The sequence below is a fragment of the Gopherus evgoodei genome, unplaced genomic scaffold (assembly GCF_007399415.2).
Source record: "Gopherus evgoodei ecotype Sinaloan lineage unplaced genomic scaffold, rGopEvg1_v1.p scaffold_34_arrow_ctg1, whole genome shotgun sequence".
NCBI classification, from domain to species: domain Eukaryota; kingdom Metazoa; phylum Chordata; order Testudines; family Testudinidae; genus Gopherus; species Gopherus evgoodei.
In genome coordinates this window covers 26,234-50,744 of record NW_022060016.1, presented here as the reverse complement: position 1 = coordinate 50,744, position 24,511 = coordinate 26,234, and the positions used below count along the sequence as shown (strand labels likewise).

The following is a 24,511-nucleotide window of genomic DNA, read 5'->3' as shown; positions in this document are numbered from 1 at the left end:
AGTGATGGGAGATGCCCCCATCCATTGTCCCCTCCCCCCAAAGGCCCGTCCCTCCCCTCCCCACTGCCACCCTCCTCGAAGCACCTTGGCTCCGACCTGTGTCCGTTGTTGGACTGAGATTGCACCCGGCATCGGGGATCTGAGTGAGGGGGGAGTCTCCCTTTCCCGGGACCACGGCAGGGATTTGCCCTTCCTTGGTGAGCAGCCGGAAACTTCCCCTGGTTGGTCGTTCAGTGGCTGAGAACCTCACCCCGCATGGCCACAGGGGCCCCTCGCGCTGGGCAGCACCGCGGGGTTTTCTTGCCGCCCGAGCCTCGGACACGAAATCTGTCAAGGCGTCTCAGCTGGGATCCCGGCCTGCTGATTTCCTCGGGGCGAGCTGTGGAGGTGGGAAGTAGCCCCCCTGCCCCTTGCACATGTGGGAGAGGGGGGCCCCAGGTTCTGTCTTTCACAGTTTCTCTCTAGTCCTGGCCTGATCCTTCAAATGGGGGGCGGGGTCTGAGCGAAGAATGAAATAGGGCCTGGGGTGGAGCAGTTTGGTCAAGCCATGCGCTGCCAGGACTCCTGGGTTCTATTTCCGGTGCTGGGAGGGGAGCGAGGTTTAGAGAAGTGGGCCCTGGGAGTCAGTTCTCCTCGGCTTTATTTCCAGCCCTGCCAATAATTGGGTGTCAGATGTGCCACCCCATGCCTCGGTTTCCCCTTCTGTCCTGCCCTCCCTTTGCAGGGGCCGGGGATCTGGGGCTGGACAGCTCTGTGCTTGGCAAGGCTGAGAGCCAGGGCGAAGGGCGTGTGCCGAGGTCACAGCCCAGCGAGGCTTAGGCAGTATTGGCTTTCAATCAGCTGCAGGTTCAGCTGCCCACAGTCCAGTCGTCTGAAACTGAGGTCCCATCTCTGGCTGGCGACCTCGCCGGCCACGTCCTGCCAGAGGGGGGCTCTGCCCTGCTTTCCCCGCGCTGCCCGGCTGGGACGCCGGCCGCTGAGCTCTGCCCCAGAGGTGGCAAGCGGGGCAGGGGACCGGGTCGCACTTGGCGAGTTCGCGGGGAGAGATCTATGCTGGGAGGCCGGCGTCACAAGCCAGGATCAAGGCCTGCCTGGCTGTTTGCAGGGAGGGGGTGCTTTTTATTCTAGTCTCCATTTCCCGTCCCCCCTGGATATTTTGGGTGCAAACCCCCTTTTTTTGGGGGGGTTAACTTGAAAGTGATGACAAATGTTCGACCTCCCCCAATCCACTGGAACACGTTGATTTTGAATGCTCTGGCCTCGCTGCAGCCCGTCGCAAGCGACCAGGCCTTCGGGCTCTTTGCAGGGCTGGAAATTCTCTCTCCCATGGGAGTTAGGCTCTGAAATACCTTGGAGGGTCTGGGGCAAAGCACAACTTCCCACCCGGAGGCCCCGATCCTGGAGGCCCCTGGCACATGCCCCGGTGCTGTCGAGCTGGGTTCGGACCCTGCTGCTCTCGGACCCTGGTGGTAGAACTCCCCAAGAGGGGAACAGGATTGGGTCTGCCGTGGCTTGTGCGGGGGGAGAGCTGAGATGGGGACTAGCCAGGAGGTGGGGGAGCTCGGCCCGGATCCCTGCTCTCTTTACCCGAATCAGCCTCATTTCCAGCCACGTTGTGGGGCAGGGGTCGGAGCCCAGCAGCGCGGACCTGACCCTTTGCATTCACATGGCGCTTTCCCTCCCCCCTCGTTGGGGGAGGGGGAGAATTGGGGACGCTTTGCAGCCCGGTTTCCCCGTTGCCTTGCACACGCATTTACACTAGTGCAGAAGTGTGAAACCGGATCTGTCCACATGTGTTCTGCACTGCTGGGTGCAAGACAATGGAGAACCCAGCTCTTCCTTTTCTAATCAGACCACTTGGACAGCTGCCCTTCCCCAGAGCTGGCTGCAGAGACGCTCCCCAGAGATGTAGCGGATTCGGATTCAGGTCTGTCTCTGCCTGAGGCAGACCTGCTGAGATCCGCCTGGGCCCAGCTCCCAGAGGTCTGACCTGGAGTGGCCGTCTGCTCTGGGGACCTCGCCATGCACATCTCCTTGCCGGGGGCTTGCATTTAAACCAGCCACCTCCCAGCTCCTTGTGGGGCCCGACGTCTCCGGTGGCCTCGTGCAATCACGTCCCCCCGTGCAAAACACTGCGGCTGTGGTAGCACTTTGCAGCGGGGAAGCTGACGAGAGGTCTGGGGCGCTGACTGGCCGCGTTTCGAATGTTTGTGTGTAAATAAAACCTGAGACGCTGGGAGGTTCGTTTAGGGCGGTTCTGTGGTTCTTTGTTCGTTACTACTGTCCCCGACAAAGGCCATTTTCCTTCAGTTCTCGGCTGGACACCTCAGTGGGTTTCAGTCCTGCTGCTCTTCCCTTTGCAGAGAAGCACCCAACGACGGAGCTGCTACGTGGCCACATCCCTCGGCGTTAGGAGCTCACGTCTCCACGGCCTCCGACGGGCCGGTTGTATTTTCACGCCTCTGTCGGTGGAAATGTTTAATTTTTTGCTGTTTCCTAGCCATAGGCTTGCTCCAGTCGGGTGTTATTTTTAAAGAAACGGGGCAAAAAAAATTTTAAAAATGACAATCAGAGACAATAAATATCTGTAAAGAATTTGATTGTGTTTTGTGTGCACTAAAGTACTGACTTAAAGCCAAGCCGTCTGTTTTGTAAGTTGATGTAGGGGGGGTTTAGACTAGTTTTGTTAGGTGTCAAACTCCAGTGTCTGTAGGAGAAACAGAATTTCAATGCAAACTATTTTTGATGACTTGATATTTATTGTTTTAGCGAGAGGCATTTCCTGCACCAGCCCCCAGGTTTTGGTGGTTTAAAAAGATTTGGAAAAAAAAAATAAATAAATAAAAAACGTGCAAAGGAGTCTGAGTCCTGGGCTGGCTTTATTGGTTCTTGCAGTTGCTAATTTAAGCTGCGATCCTGCAAAATGCTCGCACACCTGGGTCACTTCCCTCAGGTGAGGACTCTGATAGAAGCTAATGGCGTAGGGCAGGATTGAGAGGCACTGCCGGGGCTGGGCTAGCAGGGGCTGTGGGTCGGGAGTGAGGGGCACTGGCAGAGCTGGGGGGGGGGCAGGGCTGGGCTAGCAGGGGCTGCGGGTCGGGAGTGAGGAGCACCGGCAGAGCTGGGGGAGCAGGGGCTGCGGGTTGGGAGTGAGGGGCACCGGCAGAGCTGGGGGAGCAGGGGCTGCGGGTCGGGAGTGAGGGGTGCCAGCAGGGCTGGGGGGAGCCCAGGGCTGGGCTAGCAGGGGCTACAGGTCGGGAGTGAGGGGCACTGGTGGGGGAAGGGGAAGCCCAGGGCTGGGCTAGCCGTGGTGGCTACTGGTCAGGGCTGAGGGTCTTCAGTCGAATTAGCCGGTGAACGTCTCCTGGCTGCTCCAGGGGGGCGGTGGGGCCGGTGGGATGCCCTGAGGCGGGGGGGGCTGGTGAGGACGGGGGTACCCGCCCGCAGTGAGTGCTCTCCGCTGTGCATCAACGCCCGTCTCAGCTCTGTCTGGAGTCCCCCGTTCCTGCTGATTTGGGGGGGCAGGCACCAGAGGTCTCCGCGACAGGCAGCCGCGTCGGTTCATGAGGTAATCCTGCCGTTAGCCACAGGAACGGCTTGGCCCGGCCCCCAGGGCCCAGCTGCGAGTGAACCTGGAGTCACTTGTGTCACGAAATCACCAGCCTCTGCTCGGGGCGCCCCCCCATCTCAATGGGGCCACAATGTCACCCTCAGATCCTCAGTGTCACCCTCCCCATCGCCCCTCCAGGAGCTTGACCCCTGTCCCCTCCCCCATTGCCTTCAATGCACTGGGGGAAACTGAGGCAGGCCCAGTGGCTGTGGGTGTGTGGATATCGGAAATGGGAGCTGATCCCGAACCACTGACTAGACTCTCATGGGAGCAGGGTCGGGCCCTGAGCTCAGACTGGGGTTTCCAAGGGACCCAAAGGTGCCTGAATCCCACTGGAATTTGGGGGACTGACGTTCCTGAGAAAATCCCCAGCTTCTGTCATGCGCTTTTCCCTCCTTCTCGTTGCTCTGGTGCCCTCACCCTTGTCAGGCCATAACTCTGAGCCCCGTGTCCCAGACACGCCCTCCCGGCTGGGTTCCCCTATCCCAGGGCAGGGCCCAAGCTGGATCGGCCCCAGATAGCACAGGACTGGGGGCGAAGGGGTGTCCTTCCATTGTTGTCTGCATCCTCCCATGAAACCCAGGAGTCTCCCTGCTCTAACTACTAGACCCCACTCCCCTCCCACGGGGGAGGAGAACCCAGGAGTCCTGGCTCCCAGCCCCCCTGCTCTAACCACTAGATCCCAGTCCCTTCTCAGAGCCAGGAATAAGACCAAGGTGTCCTGGCTTCCAGCTCCCTCCTACCCAGAGCTGGGGGGACTTAGGCCAGTAACTTCCCCCTCTTGGTGCCTCAGTTTCCCCTTCCACCCTTCCATGCTCAGGCCCCCCACCATATTGAGCGCAGCGGGGAAGATGCTTCGTGCGCTGTCGAGCCCTCAGATGGAGGAAAGGAAGGACAATTGGCCCCGTTTCACAGAGGCCTGGAGAGAAGGTGACTCCCAGATGGAGCCTTAACCACTAGGCTGTGCTGCCTGGCACGGCCCCTCCAGCCCTGCTTCACGTCCGGGCCCTGGAGAGCAGCCGCCCCTGCCTCTCTCACCAACTAGCCCCTTCTCCCACCCCCCTGCCACACTGCTAGGCTTGCCTCCATCCCCCACAGCCCAAGGGAGCGAGCAGGTGGGACAGGACGGACCTCCCAGCCCCCCAGCCCCAAACTCTGGCTCCTGTCCCACCCCAATCAGCCCCATTACAGCCCTGAACCCTGAGAAACGGCCTGGCCAGCCAGCCAGTGGAGAGTGGGGGCCAGGACTCCTGGGTTCTCTCCCTGGCTCTGGGGGAGGAGTAGGGGCTGGCGGTTAGAGCAGGGGGACTGGGAGCCAGGACTCCTGGGTTCTCTCCCAGCTCTGAGAAGGCAGTGGGGTCTAGTGGTTAGAGCCAGGGGCTGGGAGCCAGGACTCCTGGGTTCTCCCCTGCACTGTGGGCAGACAGCAGGGGTCCAGCAGAGTTCTGACCCCCCAGTCTACCACTGTACACTTGGGGGACCCACATTGCACTGGGTGAGCCCCCCCCCCCCCCCGATCCTGCATCACTCCTGGAGACTCTGCTTGGGCTGCCCCAGACGGTTCCTGCCGGGGTCTCGTCACCTTTCCCGTCTTGGCCCCCCTCTGCCATCTCCCCAGGGCCAGGCTGAGCGCCCTGCCCGCCTGCCGCACACCCACACACAATTTGTTATTTTTACTGATCTAATTTAGCAAATGTCCCAATCGGCTTAAGGCCGCTGCCCCCTGCGCAGCTGGGTAACTGAATTAGCGGATTAGGGAGCCCAGGAGAGATGACAAATTGGTTCCGCGATGCCGGCTGACAGCTGCCACCGGTGCCTGGGCGCGGGGCACCCTGGGGAACCGGCTTTAGTTAAAGAGAGACTGGCCCTCGCTGGGCCACAGGGAGACGGTGGTTAAAGACTCAAGGGCTCTTTTCCCGAAGGGTTGTGCCAGGGAGTCAGTGGTGGAACCAGGGAGAGAACCCAGGAGTCCTGCTCCCAGAAGATCGTGGTTGAGGCTGTCCTGGATCTCGGGAGATCTGGGTTAAATTCCCAGCTCTGTCACTGGCTCCTTGGGCAAGTCACTGCCCTGCTCTGGGCCTCAGTTTCCCCATCCATAATATGGGGATAATGATCCTTTTTGTCTGTTATGACTGTGACCTGTTTGGGGCAGGGTCAGTTTGTCTCAGTGTCCATGCAGCACCCGGCACGACGGGGCCCTGAGCTCAGCTGGGGTCTGGGCAGCGCCCGGCGCGACGGGGCCCTGATCTCGGCCGGGGTATGGGCAGCACCCAGCGCGATGGGGCCCTGATCTCGGCCGGGGTCTGGGCGGTGCCCAGCGCGATGGGGCCCTGATCTCGGCTGGGGTCTGGGCAGCGCCCGGCGTGACGGGGCCCTGATCTCGCCCGGGGTCTGGGCAGCACCCGGCGCGATGGGGCCCTGATCTTGGCCGGGGTCTGGGCAGTGCCCGGCGCGATGGGGCCCTGATCTCGGTCGGGGTCTGGGCAGCACCCGGCGCGACGGGGCCCTGATCTCAGTTGGGGTCTGGGCGGCGCCCGGCGCGACGGGGCTCTGATCTCGGTTGGGGTCTGGGCAGCGCCCGGCGCGACGGGGCCCTGATCTCGGCCGGGGTCTGGGCGGCGCCCGGCGGGACGGGGCCCTGATCTCAGCTGGGGTCTGGGCGGCACCCGGCGTGACAGGGCCCTGATCTCGGCCGGGGTCTGGGCAGCACCCGGTGCGCTGGGACCTTGATCTCAGCTGGGGTCTGGGCAGCACCCGGCGCGCTGGGGCCCTGATCTCGGCCGGGGTCTGGGCAGCACCCGGTGCGCTGGGACCTTGATCTCAGCTGGGGTCTGGGCAGCACCCGGCGCGCTGGGGCCCTGATCTCGGCCGGGGTCTGGGCAGCACCCGGCGCGATGGGGCCCTGATCTCGGCTAGGATCTGGGCAGCAATCGGCCTGAGAGGGCCCTGATCTCGGCCGGGGTCTGGGCATCAACCGGCCTGACAGGGCCCTGATCTCGGCTGGGGTTTGGGCAGCACCCGGCGTGATGGGGCCCTGATCTCAGTCGGGGTTTGGGCAGCACCCGGCGCGATGGGGCCCTGATCTCAGTCGGGGTTTGGGCAGCACCCAGCCTGACGGGGCCCTGATCTCAGCTGGGGTCTGGGCAGCGCCCGGCGCGACGGGGCCCTGATCTCATCTGGGGTCTGGGCAGCACCCGGCGCGACAGGGCCCTGATATCAGCTGGGGTCTGGGCAGCACCCGGCGCGCTGGGGCCCTGATCTCGGCTGGGGTCTGGGCAGCCCCTAGCGCAATGGGGCCCTGATCTCGGCTGGGGCCTCCAGGCTCTGCTGGCCTAGAAATGATTCCATGTGTGGCAGAGCCTCTGTAGTTCCCAACTGGCTAAGACTGGCTAAGTTCTAGGAGACTCAGGAGTCCTGGCTCCCAGCCCCCCTGCTCTAACCACTAGCCCCCACTCCCCTCCGAGGGCTGGGAGAGAACCCAGGAGTCCTGGCTCCCAGCCCCACCTCTGTGCTTGTGTGGAGGAGCAGGAGAGTGCCAGGGCCAGAGCACATGGTCTCCCCGCCAGGAGCTGCCAGCCCAGGTCCCGGCACTGCAGCCGGCTGGGTGGGAGGGGGGCGGGTGAGGGGTGGGTGGAGTCGCCTCCCGCCTGGCCCCTGCTCTGCTCCCAGAGGATCTTTAATTCCCCCTGTAATGAATGTTGTGTTTTGAAAAAATTCATTTCCCTTTAACCCCTAAATCCGCCCTCAGATGACATTGCAAATCCACTCGGCTCTAAGCTGGTGATGGCAGCGCCCATGTGACCTGCGCCAGGCCTGGGGGCGCTGGGACAATGTGGGTCATGCCTGGCAAATCCCCCGCGGACGCGCCCGGCCTCCTCCGGGACCTCCGGGAACCCCAGGACAGCTGCACCCCCAACCTCCAGGAGATCTGCACATGGGGGGTACCCCCAATCCCTCGGAAACCTGCATCCAGGGCATGTCACGCTCGTCCCAAGACTGGGGGGCTTGGAGGGGATTAGCAGATGATGCGCTCCAACAGGAAGCAGATTCAGATCCATTGTGCTGGGTGCAGCCCAGACCCCGGCTGAGATCGGGGCACCATCGCACCAGGCGCTGCACAGACACAGACCGAGATCAGGGACCCGTCGGGCCGGGCGCTGCCCAGACCCTGGCCAAGATCAGGGCCCCGTTGCGCCAGGTGCTGCACAGACAAGCAGGGGGTTTCTAGACCGGGAGCTGTTTGGAGCAGGGGAAGCGCTTGGGTTATTTGTACAGCACCTGGCACAGGCTGGGCCTGATCCCAGGTTGGGGCCCCAGACACACCCCCGCTGACCACCACAAAGAGCCGGTGGATTTCTGGGGTCTAGGTGGGCCCGTGCGTTACTGGAGCTCAGAGCAGGAGGCCGCTTGGCAGCAGTCCCCAGGGAGGGTGCTGGGTTACACTGGGGTAGCTGGTCCGAGAATTGTGAATGGTGTGAATTGCCCCTGGGGCGTCCTGCCAGCCCAGAGAAGGCTGCTCCCCACACAGCCGGGCCTGGCAGACACCAGGCGGGCGCCCCATGTGACGCCTATTAATGCCAGTCTTTTGGTGCCCCTGCATGAAGCGAGTTTGCCAGGTCTCAGCCCAGTCCCATGGCCCAGGAGCGCCCGGCACCGTCGGCACCAATAGTTCCCCTCAGGGAGGCTGAGGGCTGGACCAGCTGAGCTGCGCTGAAGCGGGGAGAGGTTGCTGTGGGGTGGGGAGTGAGGGTCAGGGACCCAGGGGTGGGGATGGGAGTGAAGTTACGTCCCTTGATGTCACAGGGTTGAACCCAAAGGGCTCACATGCAAACCCACTAAGCTCAAACCCAGGGCCAAGGGGGCGAGCGCGCTGTCTGCCCTGACTGGGGAAACCGAGTCAGTGCGGCGGGAGTCTGTAGCCAAATTTAAATCCTGCTGGGAGCAGAGATGCCTAGTACAGCTAGGGGACACTGGGAGCCAGAACTCTACTGGGAGCAGGGAAACTGAGGCACAACCTGAATGGTGCCAAGAAAGGGAAACTGAGGCACAACCAAAAGTGATGTATGTCGGCACCCCCCCCCCGATGAGGATATACAGGCACCCTGGCTCTGCCAGGGGACAGACAGACACATGCACAGAGCCCCCCACTCCCCTCCCCGCGAGCTCTGCTAGGGCCTCATACTCCCTGCAGCAGCATGGGTTCCTTAAAGCAACAGGGGCCCCAGGGTGACCCCAAAAGAAGCTGCATGTCCCCCCCCTCCATCCCACACAGGTTCATCCCATGATCCCGGGCGGGCGGAGGCCGGGAGTGGGGAGGGAAGGAGCACGCGGGGCGGGGAGGGAGGTTGGTAAATTTAATCTCTGAACCTGTCAGCAGGTTTTAAAGCAGCAAACTAGACAGACAGATTGGACCCTAATCTGCCCTGATCCCCGGGGACAGATGGGAGGAGACGATGCCCAAGCTGGAAACCTTGCAAAGCTGAACCAAGGAACGGGGGTCGGTCAATGGCGGGGGGAGATAGGGGACGGATGAGGGAAAGAAGGTTAAGCTTGGTTTAAAATTCCTAATAAAGTGGATAAGGAGGGTGAGTGAGCCATGGGCTGCCAGGCCTGGAAACAAAGGAGACCCCCCTGCCCAGCCTGTGCTGTGGTGGATGGTAGGGGGCTGCGGGTCGGGAGTGAGCGGCACTGGCAGAACTGGGCTAGCAGGGGCTGCGGGTCGGGAGTGAGCGGCACTGGCAGAACTGGGCTAGCAGGGGCTGCGGGTCGGGAGTGAGGGGCACCGGCAAGGCGGGGGGGGGGGGCACGGCTGGGCTGGAAGGGGCTGCGAGTCAGGAGTGAGGGGCACCGGCAGAGCTGGGGGGTGGGGGGTGCCTGAGGCTGGGCTGGCTGGGAGCTGGGGGTCATTCTCAGCTGGGACCCTGAGGCAGAGTCGGGGACCCCTGGAGCGGGACCCACGTGGGGCCGCTCTGATCGAGTTTGGATCAAAGGGCCCTTGGCAGCCTCAGCCGCATGCATTTGACAGTCCATTTGGGTCGTCTGTGAGCTGCCCCTTTAAATCTCTTAAAGAGACAGGCCGCTGCTTTCGGAAGAGATGCGTGGACGGACGGGCGCAGTCTGGGCTCTCCCACCAGGGGCGTTTCCTCGTGGCCTTTGCCCCACCTGAGACCGAGCTGCTTCCGAGCAGCCGCCCAGGTGCCTGGGTGAAGAGAACAGGCTGCAAAGCAAAACCCCTGAGGGTCACTGTGCAGGTTCTGTTACCCAGCATGCTCTGTGTGGGGATCCTTGCTGAGCCGCAGGGAAGGTGTACGTCACCCACAATGCTTTGCTGCAAAGCTAAGCCCACCTAGGGTGACCAGATGTCCCAATTTTTGGGTCTTTTTCTTACATAGGCTCCTATTATCACCCACCCCCGTCCCGATTTTTCACACTTGCTGGCTGGTCACCCTAAGCCCAGAAGCCTGCGGCAAGAGTGTAAATCCCCCGTATCCGCCACCCTGGCACAGGGATTGTGAACGGCTGAGCGCCGGTACCAGTCCCCATACCCCAGGGTAGGCCCGAGACCGGCGGAGGGGGTTGTGTGCAGGGGCTTGTTTGTTATTGTGGGCTGGGTGGGGAGAGTGCAGGCTGTGTATTGGGGTTTGTTTATGTAGGGTTGCCTGGCAGGGCTGGGTACGTGGGCTTGTTCTCGTAGGGTCGCCTGCCAGGGCTGGGAACATGAGCTTGTTCTCGTAGGGTCGCCTGGCAGGGCTGGGTACGTGGGCTTGTTCTCGTAGGGTCGCCTGGCAGGGCTGGGTACGTGGGCTTGTTCTCGTAGGGTCGCCTGGCAGGGCTGGGTACGTGGGCTTGTTCTCGTAGGGTCGCCTGGCAGGGCTGGGTACGTGGGCTTGTTCTCGTAGGGTCGCCTGGCAGGGCTGGGTACGTGGGCTTGTTTTTGTAGGGTCGCCTGGCAAGGCTGGGTACGTGGGCTTGTTCTCGTAGGGTCGCCTGGCAGGGCTGGGTACGTGGGCTTGTTTTTGTAGGGTCGCCTGGCAAGGCTGGGTACGTGGGCTTGTTCTCGTAGGGTCGCCTGGCAGGGCTGGGTACGTGGGCTTGTTCTCGTAGGGTCGCCTGGCAGGGCTGGGTACGTGGGCTTGTTCTCGTAGGGTCGCCTGGCAGGGCTGGGTACGTGGGCTTGTTCTCGTAGGGTCGCCTGGCAGGGCTGGGTACGTGGGCTTGTTCTCGTAGGGTCGCCTGGCAGGGCTGGGTACGTGGGCTTGTTCTCGTAGGGTCGCCTGGCAGGGCTGGGTACGTGGGCTTGTTCTCGTAGGGTCGCCTGGCAGGGCTGGGTACGTGGGCTTGTTCTCGTAGGGTCGCCTGGCAGGGCTGGGTACGTGGGCTTGTTCTCGTAGGGTCGCCTGGCAGGGCTGGGTACGTGGGCTTGTTCTCGTAGGGTCGCCTGGCAGGGCTGGGTACGTGGGCTTGTTCTCGTAGGGTCGCCTGGCAGGGCTGGGTACGTGGGCTTGTTCTCGTAGGGTCGCCTGGCAGGGCTGGGTACGTGGGCTTGTTCTCGTAGGGTCGCCTGGCAGGGCTGGGTACGTGGGCTTGTTCTCGTAGGGTCGCCTGGCAGGGCTGGGTACGTGGGCTTGTTCTCGTAGGGTCGCCTGGCAGGGCTGGGTACGTGGGCTTGTTCTCGTAGGGTCGCCTGGCAGGGCTGGGTACGTGGGCTTGTTCTCGTAGGGTCGCCTGGCAGGGCTGGGTACGTGGGCTTGTTCTCGTAGGGTCGCCTGGCAGGGCTGGGTACGTGGGCTTGTTCTCGTAGGGTCGCCTGGCAGGGCTGGGTACGTGGGCTTGTTCTCGTAGGGTCGCCTGGCAGGGCTGGGTACGTGGGCTTGTTTTTGTAGGGTCGCCTGGCAAGGCTGGGTACGTGAGCTTGTTTTGTAGGGTTGCCTGTGAGCGCTCTTGTTTTTGCACTGTGTTTATTATGGAAAGGCTGCCTGTGAGCCCTGGGGCTGAGCATGCTTGTTATTGTAGGGTCTTCTGGGAGCACTGGGACAGCAGAGGGGTATTTGGAGACAAGGCCGACACTTAAAAATTAGATCCACCAAATCCCTGGTGTGGACATGGCCAGGGCAGCAGACGAATTCTTCCGTCCCCCAGCTCCTGCCTGTCAGAGTGGCAGCTTCACTGGCTGGACAGAGACGTGCTGCTGTTGCCTGGCCATGGGCTGAGGCCAAGCAAACTCGTTTCACAGAGAGGCCATCGGCTCGGCACTGGGGTTTATTTGCCGATCTGGGCGGGATCAGCCCTTTGACCCAGCGCTGAAAAGCATCAGGTCTCGTTCTGGATGCGCAGCCGGCCAGGCAGGCTGTGATCTCGCCCCACAGTTCTGCGGCTTCTCCCGAAGAGATCTGGGGACATCTACTGGCCGGCGCTCCCAGCTCCCAATCCCCCTGGAGTGACTATAAAATAAACCCAAGTCATGTTTCAAACTGACTCTTCCTGTCCCAGCAAGGGCTGCCAGAATGGTTCCAGGGATGCACGTCACCCACCGATGACATGCAGCCCCCTCTGGGCTGGAAAACAGCCGCTGTTTCAAAGGGAAACTGTCAAGGTGAAATTTGGCCCCGAATTAGGGGAATTCCTAAAAATCCACTTTTATAAATGATTCCAAAGGAGGCAATTTTAACCAAAGGTTGCGTTTGCGGGGCCCTCGGGCCAGTCCACACCTCACTGCAACAGACCAGCCAGTAACAGCGGCTCTGCGGTGACACTGACTAGAACCCACGTGCAATTGACACAACCCAGCAGAGAGCTGGATAAACCTGGCACCTGGGCCAACCCCGGGCGGGCGTGGAGAAGGTCTCGCAGGCCGGCTGCCAGCACTGGGAGCTGCTTCCTGAGACCTGGCTCTGGCAACAAGGCCTGTGGGCCGAAAAGCTGCCCAACGGCACCAATGAAAGCTGGACATTTGGGCTGGTATTTGAGGTTTCGGAGACCCCGCGCCCGTCCCAGCGGCTCCGGGTCTCCCTGGGTTTGTGTAAAACCTGGCGCCAGGGTTGACTGACCAGTGAAAATATGAAAGAAGCGCCAGCCTCCAGTTCGGTTCTTGCATTTTAACATATTTAAGGCAGAAGGGTCCTGAGCTCCTCTTGTCTGACCTCCCGTCCAGGCCAGAGAGTCACCGTCACCCCGGAGCTGAGTCCAGACCTTGTGTCGCTCCCACTAAAGTGTCTGAAGAAATCACCAGATGGCGAATGCCGTGCTAAGTTGTTCCAAAGGTAACCACACCCCCCGGTAAAAATCTGGGCCTTGTTTCGAAGTGGAATTTTGTCCGGGGTGCAGCCGTTGGCACTTCCAGGAGAGAGCTGCCCTCTGCGGTGTGTGTGGAAAGCTCCATGTACCTCCTGTCCCTCTGCAGCTCCCAGCAGTTCCTCTTTGGCCACCGGCTGGAGTATTCGGAGAATTCACAAATAAATCGGGTCAGCAGTTTGCAGGTTACAACTGAGTCGGTTGAAATGGGCCCCTTACGAAACGTCTCCTCGCAGTCTGAAGGATCTGAGCGGTAGAATGGCACGCATTGCTCAGAGTTCCTGTGCGGGTAAAACTCATTAAAATCTCAGGCATGGGCTGTGTTTGCTGGTAACGAAGCGGAGCGATTAATGACTCACACTAAAAGACTGAGTAGTGTGAATATTTAAGGACAATTAATGATGTATCTAATTGTGTGGCTTCCTCTGAACGCCCCAGGCCCTGCTCAGTGGGCTAAGGGCTGATTTCTGCTGAGACGTTACAGCTTCCACTCGGCCTCCGTGGATGAGAAACGCAGCCCGGTGGCCCCAAGCAGCCAGGACTTGCTGTCCGGACGCCACGGGCGCTTTCTGGGAATTCATACCAAAGCCACCACTAAGGGTATGAGCCCAACGCCGTTAGAAAGTGGGTCTGGGAAGCAATTTAGCCTCTGGCGCTTTGTCCTGAGTGACCCTTATGATGGGAAAAAGCAGATTCCACAAACTTCCCACGTCAGTAAAATCCACTGAAATCCTGGGCCTGGGCCAGATTTGAAGAAACTCCTGGCTTTCTGCCCAGCTCTGGGCAGGGTCTGATGGTTACATGGGGGGGTGGGGGTGAGGGAACAGGCACCAGGACTCCTGGGTTCTATGCCCTGTTTTGTGAAGGGGGGTCTCGTGCCTAGAGCAGGGGGGTGGATTGGGGTTCAGTTCCCCGAAACACCTCCAGCAGCCCCTGCCCAGAGTGTGGCCGGGTACCCTGGGGCTCTCAGATACAGAGGGGCCGGCCCTTGCACCAGAGGGGGCGGGTGCTGCTTTTCGATCATCTCAGCCCGCAAAGTGAAAGTTCACACCCTCTTCCCTGGCCCCACCCCTTGACTCATTGTGGGGCCAGGCCAGGGGCAAGAGCAGTGGGTCATGTGAGGGGCCAGGGGAGAAGCGGGTTTAGTGACTGTGGGGCTAGCTGGGGAAGGGAGGGAGCAGCCAGTCTCTCTGCCAGCTCTGTGTACGGCCCCCGGCCTCCAGCAGGAAGTTTTCAGGCTAGGCCACCAGGAAGCTGCCTGAGAGCTGGGCTGAAGATGGGGCGGCCAGTTCCCTGGGCCCTGGGTTTGCTCCTGTCACTGCTGATTGGAGCCGAGGCAGGTAAGCTGGTTAATGATCCGGCTGGACGTAGTCCCGTGAGCAGCTGGGCACCATGGCGCTAGGTGCTGTACAGGCCGCAGGGAGAGCCGTGTTTACAATCTGCCCGGTGGGATGGGAAAGCCGAGTCAGGGCTGCTTCGGCACGGGGGGATGTCACCTCAGTGGCCTGCTTAGGATAATGTTCTGCTTCCCTAAATTCATCCTGTGGGGTTCCTGTTTAACGGCCCCCCTGTGCTTCAGCCCAGAGGTGGCTGCATCTCGGCACCAGGCAAGCAGTCCCTGTATAAAGAACCCCCATGCTCCACCACAGAGGTGGCTGCATCTCGATGCTGGGGGATCCCTGTATAAATAGCTGCTGCATCCCAGCCTCCAAAGGTGGCTGCATGTCTGTGCCGAATGAGGGATCCCTGTTTAAACAGGGGCCATGTTTTGTCTTAGGGCTTGTCTACATCAGAAAGGTGCAGCGCTGGTGAGGGAGTTACAGCGCTGCAACTTTGAAGGTGTACACATCTGCAGGGCACCACCAGCGCTGCAACTCCCTGTTTGCAGCGCTGGCCGTACTCCCGTTTTGTCTCGGGTGTAGAGGATCCAGCGCTGGTGATCCAGCGCTGGTAATCAAGTATAGACACTTACCAGCGCTTTTCTTGACCTCCGTGGAAGGAGGAAGCCTCTGGTAATCAAGCTGGTTTCCTTTCCCGGTTTGCTCTCTCGGTCCCGGAGCCACCCAGCAAACCGCAGGGAAGGAGACCTGCTTGCTCGGGGTTCCGGGACCGGAGAGTTCCGGGACCGAGAGAGCAAACCGGGAAAGGAACCTAGCTTCGCCGCGGTTTGCTCTCTCGGTCCCGGAACCCCGAGCAAGCAGGTCTCCTTCCCTGCGGTTTGCTGGGTGGCTCCGGAAACGCGAGAGCAAACCGCAGCGTTCCCGGTTTGCTCTCTCGGTCCCGGAACCCCGAGCAAGCAGGTCTCCTTCCCTGCGGTTTGCTGGCTGGCTCCGGGACCGAGAGAGCAAACCGCGGCGTTCCCGGTTTGCTCTCTCGGTCCCGGAACCCCGAGCAAGCAGGTCTCCTTCCCTGCGGTTTGCTGGGTGGCTCCGGGACCGAGAGAGCAAACCGCGGCGTTCCCGGTTTGCTCTCTCGGTCCCGGAACCCCGAGCAAGCAGGTCTCCTTCCCTGCGGTTTGCTGGGTGGCTCCGGGACCGAGAGAGCAAACCGCGGCGTTCCGGTTTGCTCTCTCGGTCCCGGAACCCCGAGCAAGCAGGTCTCCTTCCCTGCGGTTTGCTGGGTGGCTCCGGGACCGAGAGAGCAAACCGCGGCGTTCCCGGTTTGCTCTCTCGGTCCCGGAACCCCGAGCAAGCAGGTCTCCTTCCCTGCGGTTTGCTGGCTGGCTCCGGGACCGAGAGAGCAAACCGCGGCGAAGCTGGTTTCCTTTCCCGGTTTGCTCTCTCGTCCCGGAACCCCCCTTGAAGCCGCCCAACAGCGCTGCAGTGTGGCCACATCTAACACCACTTGCAGCGCTGGTTGCTGTAAGTGTGGCCACTCTGCAGCGCTGGCCCTATACAGCTGTACTAATACAGCTGTAACAACCAGCGCTGCAAAATTTTAGATGTAGACATGGCCTTAGAGGCGAGTGTTAACAGCCGCTGGGCCTCACCCCAGAGATGGCTGCATGTCTGTGCCGAGTGAGGGATCCCTGTTTAAACGGGGGCCATGTTTTGTCTCAGAGGCGAGTGTTAACAGCCGCTGGGCCTCACCCCAGAGGTGGCTGCATGTCTGTGCCAAGTGAGGGATCCCTGTTTAAACGGGGGCCATGTTTTGTCTCAGAGGGGAGTGTTAACAGCCGCTGGGCCTCACCCCAGAGATGGCTGCATGTCTGTGCCGAGTGAGGGATCCCTATTTAAACGGGGGCCATGTTTTGTCTCAGAGGGGAGTGTTAACAGCCGCTGGGCCTCACCCCAGAGATGGCTGCGTTTTGACGCCGAGCTAAGCGAATTGAGTGCATGCAGGGTCTGTAAAGTGCGCTGGGTCCTTCAGGGAGAAATGGGCCCCTGCAAAGCGGGAGGGGGAGCAGCTGGGGGCTTGCAGGGAGGACTCAGCGAGGCCAAGCAGCCCATGAGATCTGTGGTTAATGGTCCCAGTAGTTAGGCTCTGGCGTTCACACCCAATTGAGGTGAAGTGCGGGGAGGGGCAGGTCGGATCTCCCTTGTTTAGCAGCCTGGAGGCAAGAGTTTGGAAACCCTGCATTCCTGTTCGGGCCTGTCCCTCCCTGCTGGGATCCCAACCTGCTAGAGAGCCAGGCCTAGTGCTTAGAGCAGGGGGGGCTGGGGGCCAGGACTCCTGGGTTCTCTCCCCAGCTCTGGGAGGGGAGTGGGGTCTAGTGGTGGGAGCTGGGGGCCAGGACTCCTGGGTTTTCTCCCTGGCTCTGGGAGGGGAGTAGGGGCTAGTGATTGGAGCAGGGGGCTGGGGGCCAGGACTCCTGGGTCCCATTTCCAGCTCTGAAGCAGAGCGGGTTCTGTAGCCAGCGCGTTGCGGGAAGCTTTCTGCTGAGCCTGGCTTCTTCGAAGCAGCGGTGGGAGCGTTTCTCGCCCGGGCTGCATGTGACCCAAAGGAAGTGGGGCGAGACCTGTCTCTCCCCCCCCCCCCCCACTTCTGCTGAGTGAAATGGTTTCACTTCTTCAAATGCAATTTTAGCCTGACGGACGGACGGACGGCGACCCCTGGAGACTAGATCCCTTCGCCTGTGCCCAAGGAGAGGGACTGGGCAAAGATCCCCTCCCCCCCCAAACACACACAGGGACACCCCCCCCTCGCGCCTCCCCCACCCTGCACAGACTCCGTTCTAGGGGGCGGCTCAGTGCCCCGAACCCATTCAGGGCTGGTCGATGCCGGCCTGGCCGATGGGTTTTGCTCCTTTGACCCAGGGGGCCGAGGCCCAGCCACTCCCTGCCAGCCGGGGAGTGGCACTGGGTCCACCCTGCCCGGGGCTGGGGGGCTGGATCAGAACTGGCCCCCACCTCCGCCTCCCTTTGCCTCCCCAGGGCGCAACTTTCGGCTGCTGAGGCAGCAGGTGCTGCGGGCGCGTGAGGTGCAGGCCATGAAGGAGACGCTCTCCCGGAGGCGGCTCCCGCACCCGGCACCCTGGCGTGCCCCCAGCGAGGGCGCCCTGCGCCAGCCCCTCGACCACTTCGATCGGCAGGAGGGGCGGGGCTTTAACCAGGTGAGACTGGCTGAGCCCTGTCACCGGCCCAGCCCGGCGACCCCCCCGGATCCCCCCAGCCTTGCCGGGGCGGTGCCGCCGCCCAGAGGTGCACAGGTGTGCACACCCCCCCGTGAAACGCACGCACCTGCCCCATGCACTGACCCCGCTACCGGCTGGGGCCCCCCGAGCCCCCGAGCTGCCCCAGGGCAGGGGCCCCCCGATCCCGAGCTGCCCCAGGGCAGGGGCCCCCCGAGCCCCCGAGCTGCCCCCGGGCAGGGGCCCCCCGAGCCCCCGAGCTGCCCCTGGGCAGGGGCCCCCTACCTCGTACCCACCGGCCCGTTCTCCCCCCGCAGAGGTTCTGGATCAATGAGGAGTTCTGGCACCGCCCAGCTGGGCCCGTCTTCCTGTACATCGGGGGTGAGAGCTCCCTGTCGCAGTTCGCTGTGCTGGCGGGTAAGTGGGGCCAGGGCGGGGACTGGCTGGCTCAGGGGGGATGGGGAATGGGGCAGGGGCCTGTCCCCTCTAGGGGGCACTGGCCCCGATCCAGCCCCAGGGTGGGGACTGGCTGGCTTGGGGGGCAGGGAATGGGGCAGGGGCCTGTCCCCTCTAGGGGGCGCTGGCCCCGATCCAGCCCCAGGGTGGGGACTGGCTGGCTTGGGGGGCAGGGAATGGGGCCTGGGGCCCATCCCGCTAGGGGGCGCTGGCCCTGATCCAGCCCCAGGGCAGGGAGTGGCTGGCTTGGGGGGCAGGGAATGGGGCCTGTGGCCCATCCCGCTAGGGGGCGCTGGCCCTGATCCAGCCCCAGGGTGGGGACTGGCTGGCTCAGGGGGGTGGGAATGGGGCAGGGGCCTGTCCCCTCTAGGGGGTGCTGGCCCTGATCCAGCCCCAGGGTGGGGACTGGCTGGCTCACGGGGGTGAGAATGGGGCAGGGGCCTGTCCCCTCTAGGGGGTGCTGGCTCCCATCCAGCCCCAGGGCGGGGAAGGACCTGGTGCCCACAACGGGCTGACGGGAGGGAAGGGCTCAGCACCTGCCCGGCTCCCGTGCCCTAACGCTGGCATTGGTGCCAGGGCACCACATGGAGCTGGCTCAGAAATACGGCGCGCTGGCCGTGGCCCTGGAGCATCGCTTCTACGGCGCCAGCATCAACCCCGATGGCCTGCGGGACGCCAACCTCCGGTTCCTGTCCAGCCAGCAGGCGTGAGTCCCTGGGCAGGGCGGGCCCTGGGCACGCTATGCTCAGTATCGGGGGGGTGCCCACACGGTTAGAGCCGAGGGGGGGGACTGGGAGCCAGGACTCCTGGGTTCTCTCCCTGGCTCTGGGAGGGGAGTGGTGTCTAGTGGTTAGAGCAGGGGGGGCTGGGAGCCAGGACTCCTGGGTTCTCTCCCTGGCTCTGGGAGGGCAGTGGGGGCTGGTGGTTAGAGCAGGGGGGGCTGGGAGCCAGGACGCCTGGGTTCTCTTCCTGGCTCTGGGAGGGGAGTGGGGTCTAGTGGTTAGAACAGGGGGGGCTGGGAGCCAGGACTCCTGGGTTCTCTCCCTGGCTCTGGGAGGGGAGTGGTGTCTAGTAGTTAGAGCAGGGGGGGCTGGGAGCCAGGACGCCTGGGTTCTATCCCAGCTGTGCCAGTGGCTTGATCTATGACCTCAGGCAAGCCATGGCCCCACTCTCTGCCTCAGTTTCCCCTCTGTGAAATGGGAATGATTACACTGACTCCCTCCAGGGGTCTGACAGCAAGTCACATGAGTTGGGGGAACCCCGGGGTCCCAGCTCTGTGCTCAGCTCACCGGTGTGGGATTTTCTCTCGGTATCTCCCCCTCGGTCCTGTCGCAGCCTGGCTGACCTGGCCTCCTTCCACCTCTTCGTCACTCAGAAGTATAACCTGACACGGAACAACACCTGGATCTGCTTCGGGGGCTCCTACCCCAGCTCCCTCGCTGCCTGGTTCAGGCTTAAGGTATCGGCCTGGGGCGCACTGGGGGGCTGTGGGGCTCTGCTGGACCCCTCGCCAGCATCGAACCCACAACCTCGGGATCTGAAAGCACAGACCTGTGCCGCTTCGCTGGCGTAGAGCCGGGACCTGGCCCATGAGAGTCGATACACGATCCAGCCACGAGAGGGGGACACGGAGCCAGGTGGTGATAGCCCGGGGTCTAGCGGTGAGAGCAGGGGGCTGGGAGCCCGGACGCCTGGGTTCTCTCCCTGGCTCTGGGAGTGGGGTGGAGTCTAGTGGTTAGAGCAGGGGGGCTGGGAGCCCGGACGCCTGGGTTCTCTCTCTGGCTCTGGGAGTGGGGTGGAGTCTAGTGGTTAGAGCAGGGGGGCTGGGAGCCAGGGAGGGGACAGGAGGGGGTCTAGTGGGGTAGAACTCGGGGGGAGGCTGGGGATCCGGACTCCTGGGTTCTATTCCCAGCTGTGGCAGGGATGTGGGGTCTAGAGTGTTTGAGGGGGGAGGACTCAGCAGGGGGGACTGAGTCAGTTCTGGGGTCCACCCCAGAACCCCTTCACTGCAGGGGAGCCCATCCCCCACACATCCCCCCTGCTCCTATGGGGTCGTGGGAAGGGGGGGTGGATTTCCTGCCAGGCAGACAGAGCGACGGTGGGGCTGGTTTCTCTCCATCTCCCCCTCCTCTCTCTGCTTTCCTAGTTCCCCCACCTGGTCTTTGCCGCCATCGCGTCCTCCGCCCCGGTGCAGGCCCAGCTGGACTTCACCGGCTACAACCAGGTGAGTGGGCAACGCCCACGGGGGGGGCAGCATCCATACCCCCCTTTCACCTGCGGGAGGGGAATGTCCTCGGTGCAGCTCTCCCTTCGCCCCCAACAGCTGTACCCCCTGTGGCCTCCTGACTTTGGATCTGGGCAGCGAAGAGCTTGGGGGAGCAGAAGCGGGGGGGTGTCTCTGGGGTTCTCCCGGGCTCCCCAGCCTGCGCTGCCCCCGAAATCCTGCCCTGAGCTCCGCCGGCATGGAAGTGACTGGGGGCTGCAGGGGGCACTCCCAGGCTCCTGTCGCTCTCGGGCACCTTCTTGCAGAGGGGGCTGGGGGGCTGCAGGATGGCCCCGGGACGGGGAGGGACCCAGTGACTCCTAGTTAACCCTTTCAGTGCCTTCATTAACCCCGCGCGGCGCATCTGTCTTTCCTCCAGGTGGTGGCAGCGAGTCTGTCGGACCCGGTGGTGGGGGGCTCTGCCCAGGTGGGTGAATGGCTCGGGGCGGGTTCCAGGGTCCTGCGGGGGGAAATCCCAGAGATTTGTGGGTCCCGTCCCCTCCCCGCCCCCAGCATTGGGTGGGATGCTCCGAGAGAGCTGGTATGTAGGGCCCATCTCTGACATCTAGGACTCTCTGCCCCACAGCTCTGACACCCGGCCCCACTGGGCCCGCTCACACCAGTGTCCTTCCGTTGGCATGTGAGGAGCTGCTCCTAACCGGCACCAGTGTCAATGAGAGGAGAATTAGGCCCTGTGCCCTCCCACAGCCAGGGAGAGAACCCAGGAGTCCTGGCTCTCAGCCCCGTCTCACCACTAGATCCCACTCCCCTCCCAGAGCTGGGAAGAGAACCCAGGAGTCCTGGCTCTCAGCCCCCTGCTTCCACCACTAGACCCCACTCCCCTCCCAGATCTGAGGAGAGAACCCAGGCGTCCTGGCTCCCAGTCCCCACATCTAACGCACCAGGCAAAATCTCCCGCAGCCGCGAACGCCCTGGCAGGCGAGTGCCTCTCCTTTCCCCCCCTGCAGTGCCGCGAGGCCGTGGCCAAGGCCTTCTCCGCAGTGGACCAGAGGCTGCATGCCGGGCGGCTGGCCGAGCTGGAGAAGGATTTCCGCTCCTGTGGGCCCCTGACAGAGCCCGACGACCGCGGGGAGCTCGCCAGCAACCTGGCCGACATCTTCATGGGCGCCGTGCAGTACAACGATGAGGGGTTCCAGGGTGGCACCGTGGCCAAGCTGTGCAGCATCATGAACGACACGGGCCTGGGGTCCGCCTACCAGAGACTCATCGCCGTCAATAATGTAAGGCTGGTGGGGGCGGGGGCGGTCTGGATCCAGCCCGGCTGAGACCCAGCACCCGCTGCACACAGGGGCCAGGGACCGTCACTGCTGAGCCGGGTCGTAGTTCAGGTGGCCTCCAGCTCCTGTTCTCCTCTGTGGGCCAGGCTTCCTGCTTGGACTACATCGCCCATGATGCACCACAGTCTTGCGGCGGAGAGGTGATGGCTGCAGTGCATCATGGGAGATGAGGTCTGGCTGGGAAGGCTGACCTATAGAGAAGAGTGGGGGCATGAGGCACTGGAACATTTCCCATTATGCCCCACAATCTGAGGGAGGAGGAAGGCGGTGCCTCATGGCAGTCACCTCTGTGCATCATGGGAAATGAAGTTCAGCTGGGAAGTCCAGCCAGTAAAGAACAAGGCACCAGAACTACATCTCCCATGATGCACTGTGGATGGGGGAAGGGTGGGCAGGTGGTAGCTGCAGTGCATCGTGGGAGATGAAGTCCAGCTGGGAAGCCCAACTAGTAGGGGGAGGGTATGGTGCACTGGACCTATGTCTCCCATGAGGCACTGCAGTCTTGGGAGGTGAGGCAGTGACCACTGTGAATCATGGGAGATGAAGTCCTGCTGGGAAGCCTAGACCACAAAGAATGAAGCACTGGAACTACACCTCCCATGATGCACCCTGGCGGGGGGTACAGCAGTCCCGACAGGCTAAAGGAAGGGGGGAGCCCAGTTTCTCTCCGGTCAGCTATGAGTGGAGGGGTCCTGCCCCCTCGCCAGTGTGCTGTGGGCACCCCCTCCTCTCAATCCCATGTGCCAGAGCCGCTGGAGACGGAGCCAGATGGGTCCCCGAGGGGCGGGGGTGGCCCTGGCTGACTGTCCCATGCGTCTCCTCCCGTGGCAGGGGTTCCTGGAGAGCATGGCGCTGCCCTGCGTGGAGAACTCGCGCCAGCGTGCCCTGGCCGAGCTGCGCAGTGCCAACCTGACCCTCAGCGGCGTGGGCGAGCGGCAGTGGTACTTCCAGACCTGCACCGAATTCGGATACTGTAAGCTGACTGCGTGGGTCCTGCCTGCTGCCCCCCATGCGATCCCCCACCTCCAGGCATCCTCTACCCCCACCCTACGGGCCGGGGCAGAGTCTAGGGAGAGCAAATGGGGCTTATAGCCCCTCTCAGTCCCTGCCCCAAGACAGGGCGACTGGAAATGGGGGCGCCAAGCGGGGAAGGTTGAGATGCAGAGCAACCGCGGGGTCTGGCTGCGTCTCGCAGCCTCGAGAGGAACCCCCTTCCTCTTCCCCCCGGCCCTGGAGCACCCTCTCCCCCCGATCACCCCGTTTCTTTGTCCATCTCGGGGGTGGGCACCCCAAAGAACTGCGGTGCTGACATCTCCCGCTGTCCCCCCTCCTCCAGACCAGACCTGCGAAGATGCCACCTGCCCCTTCTCCCGGCTTCTGACGCTGTCGGCCCAGCTCGACCTCTGCTCCCAGGTGTTCGGCATCGGCCCCGAGCGCGTGCAGGAGGCGGTGACCTTCACCAATGAATACTACGGGGCCGACCACCCCAAGGCCAGCAGGATCCTCTTTGTGAATGGTACGGGTGGGGGGGCGGCAGCTGGGGAGGGGGCAGTCGTGAGATTGGACCTGCGGGCCAGGCCTGGCATCGCCTTCCTGTGCCACGCCGGAGCTAAGCACCCTTTCCTCTCGCCCCTGCCCAGGCGACATCGACCCCTGGCACGCCCTGAGCGTCCTGAAAAACCAGTCACGCTCGGAGCTGGCCATCCTCATCAACGGGACCTCCCACTGTGCCAACATGAACCCCTCCAGGCCCTCCGACCCCCTGCCCCTCGTCTCGGCCCGGCAGGTAAGAGCCCGCCGGGAAGCCCGACCCGGTGGGGACGGAATCGGAACCGACCCAGATGTGAACCCCAGAACCTCTTGCTAAGTTCCAGTGACTCCCCGCGGCCTCAGGGCTGCTCTAATGCATGCTCTACCCTGTGAAGGACCCAGGGGGCAGGGAACAGCCAGAGCAAGTGGGCTCCAGCCATGCCCTCGATCTGTCCCTATGCCAGTGGGTGCAGAGCCGTTGTGCCAGCTGGGGGGTGGGGTGGTCCCTGCGTGGGGGGTTCTCAAGGGGCTGGTCCCACAGCTGAGCATGACTGAAGATCGAGCCCTTTGGGTGAAGTGCCCCTCGACGTGCATGACCTGGGCTTATGTGGTGGCCAGGCTCTCAGCTGAGTGTCCCCTGAAGCCCCTCGGCAGCACGAGGAGCCCAGTGGGGTGGGATCTCCGTATCCTGGCGGGGTCCATCCAGCTCGTTCCCTGTGTCCCCCTCCCTGCTTCTGCAGCGGATCGACTACCACATTGGCAACTGGTTGAGCTTGGCAAGGAAGGCGCCTTCAGCCCCCTGAGTCTCCAGCCGTTCGCCCTCTGACGCTGTGCGGACTTTGCCCGCGGAGGGCCGCAGCGAGATCTTCCTTCCAGCAGAGATTTACTTTGATTGCCAGCTCATCGGGGCAGGGACCAGCTTTCTGCTCGGCATTCCTCCAGCAACCAGCGCAACGGCTCCGCGATGGGGGCTCCCAGCTGCTGCCGCGACACACAACAAATCATGATCCACAGGACCAAAGGGGCGCTGAGAAATCTGCTGCGCTGGGGCCAGCCAAACCCCTGGGGATTTTCTGGGGACAGCTTCATTCCCCCTGCTGCGTTGGTTTGGGTCCTTTCATTCTTTTATCCAATGAAAGATGGTTTTTCTGGACGTTTCTGTGAAGCCGTTAGCTCCTTCATGGCAGCGACCAAGGCGAATGAAGCAGGATCAGCCTGTTGCTGGGTCTGATTGTGTAAATCGTATTGTTTGACGAGGCTCCAATCGCCAGGATCAGGACCAGGGTGTGCGGAGCCCTTAGCGATACCCCACAGGGCAGGTTCTCGCTGCTTCAGTATGGACCAGGTGACCAGCGTGGGGCCTGCTCTTAAACCTCCTTTGCGCTCCTTGTATTCTGGACCCTGCATCAGTTACAGCAGCCTTGGGGCTGCTCTAACTTGAACTCTGGCCACTGTGGGCCCTGGGGGGCAGAGAATAGCCATGGCACAGTGCG

General features: G+C 62.6%; 1 protein-coding gene across 1 annotated transcript; it reads left to right on the top strand.

The window, feature by feature from the left end:
* Positions 1-13,956: 13,956 nt before the first annotated feature.
* On the top strand, positions 13,957-24,238 carry PRSS16 (serine protease 16). The gene is made up of 12 exons (XM_030544507.1): positions 13,957-14,241; positions 17,275-17,453; positions 17,789-17,888; positions 18,504-18,633; positions 19,263-19,386; positions 20,074-20,151; positions 20,570-20,617; positions 21,159-21,431; positions 22,320-22,461; positions 22,825-23,004; positions 23,129-23,274; positions 23,759-24,238. Exons 1-12 carry the CDS (start codon positions 14,178-14,180, stop codon positions 23,819-23,821), a joined length of 1,527 nt encoding a protein of 508 aa, XP_030400367.1. The 5' UTR covers positions 13,957-14,177; the 3' UTR covers positions 23,822-24,238.
* The last annotated feature ends 273 nt before the right edge of the window (positions 24,239-24,511 follow it).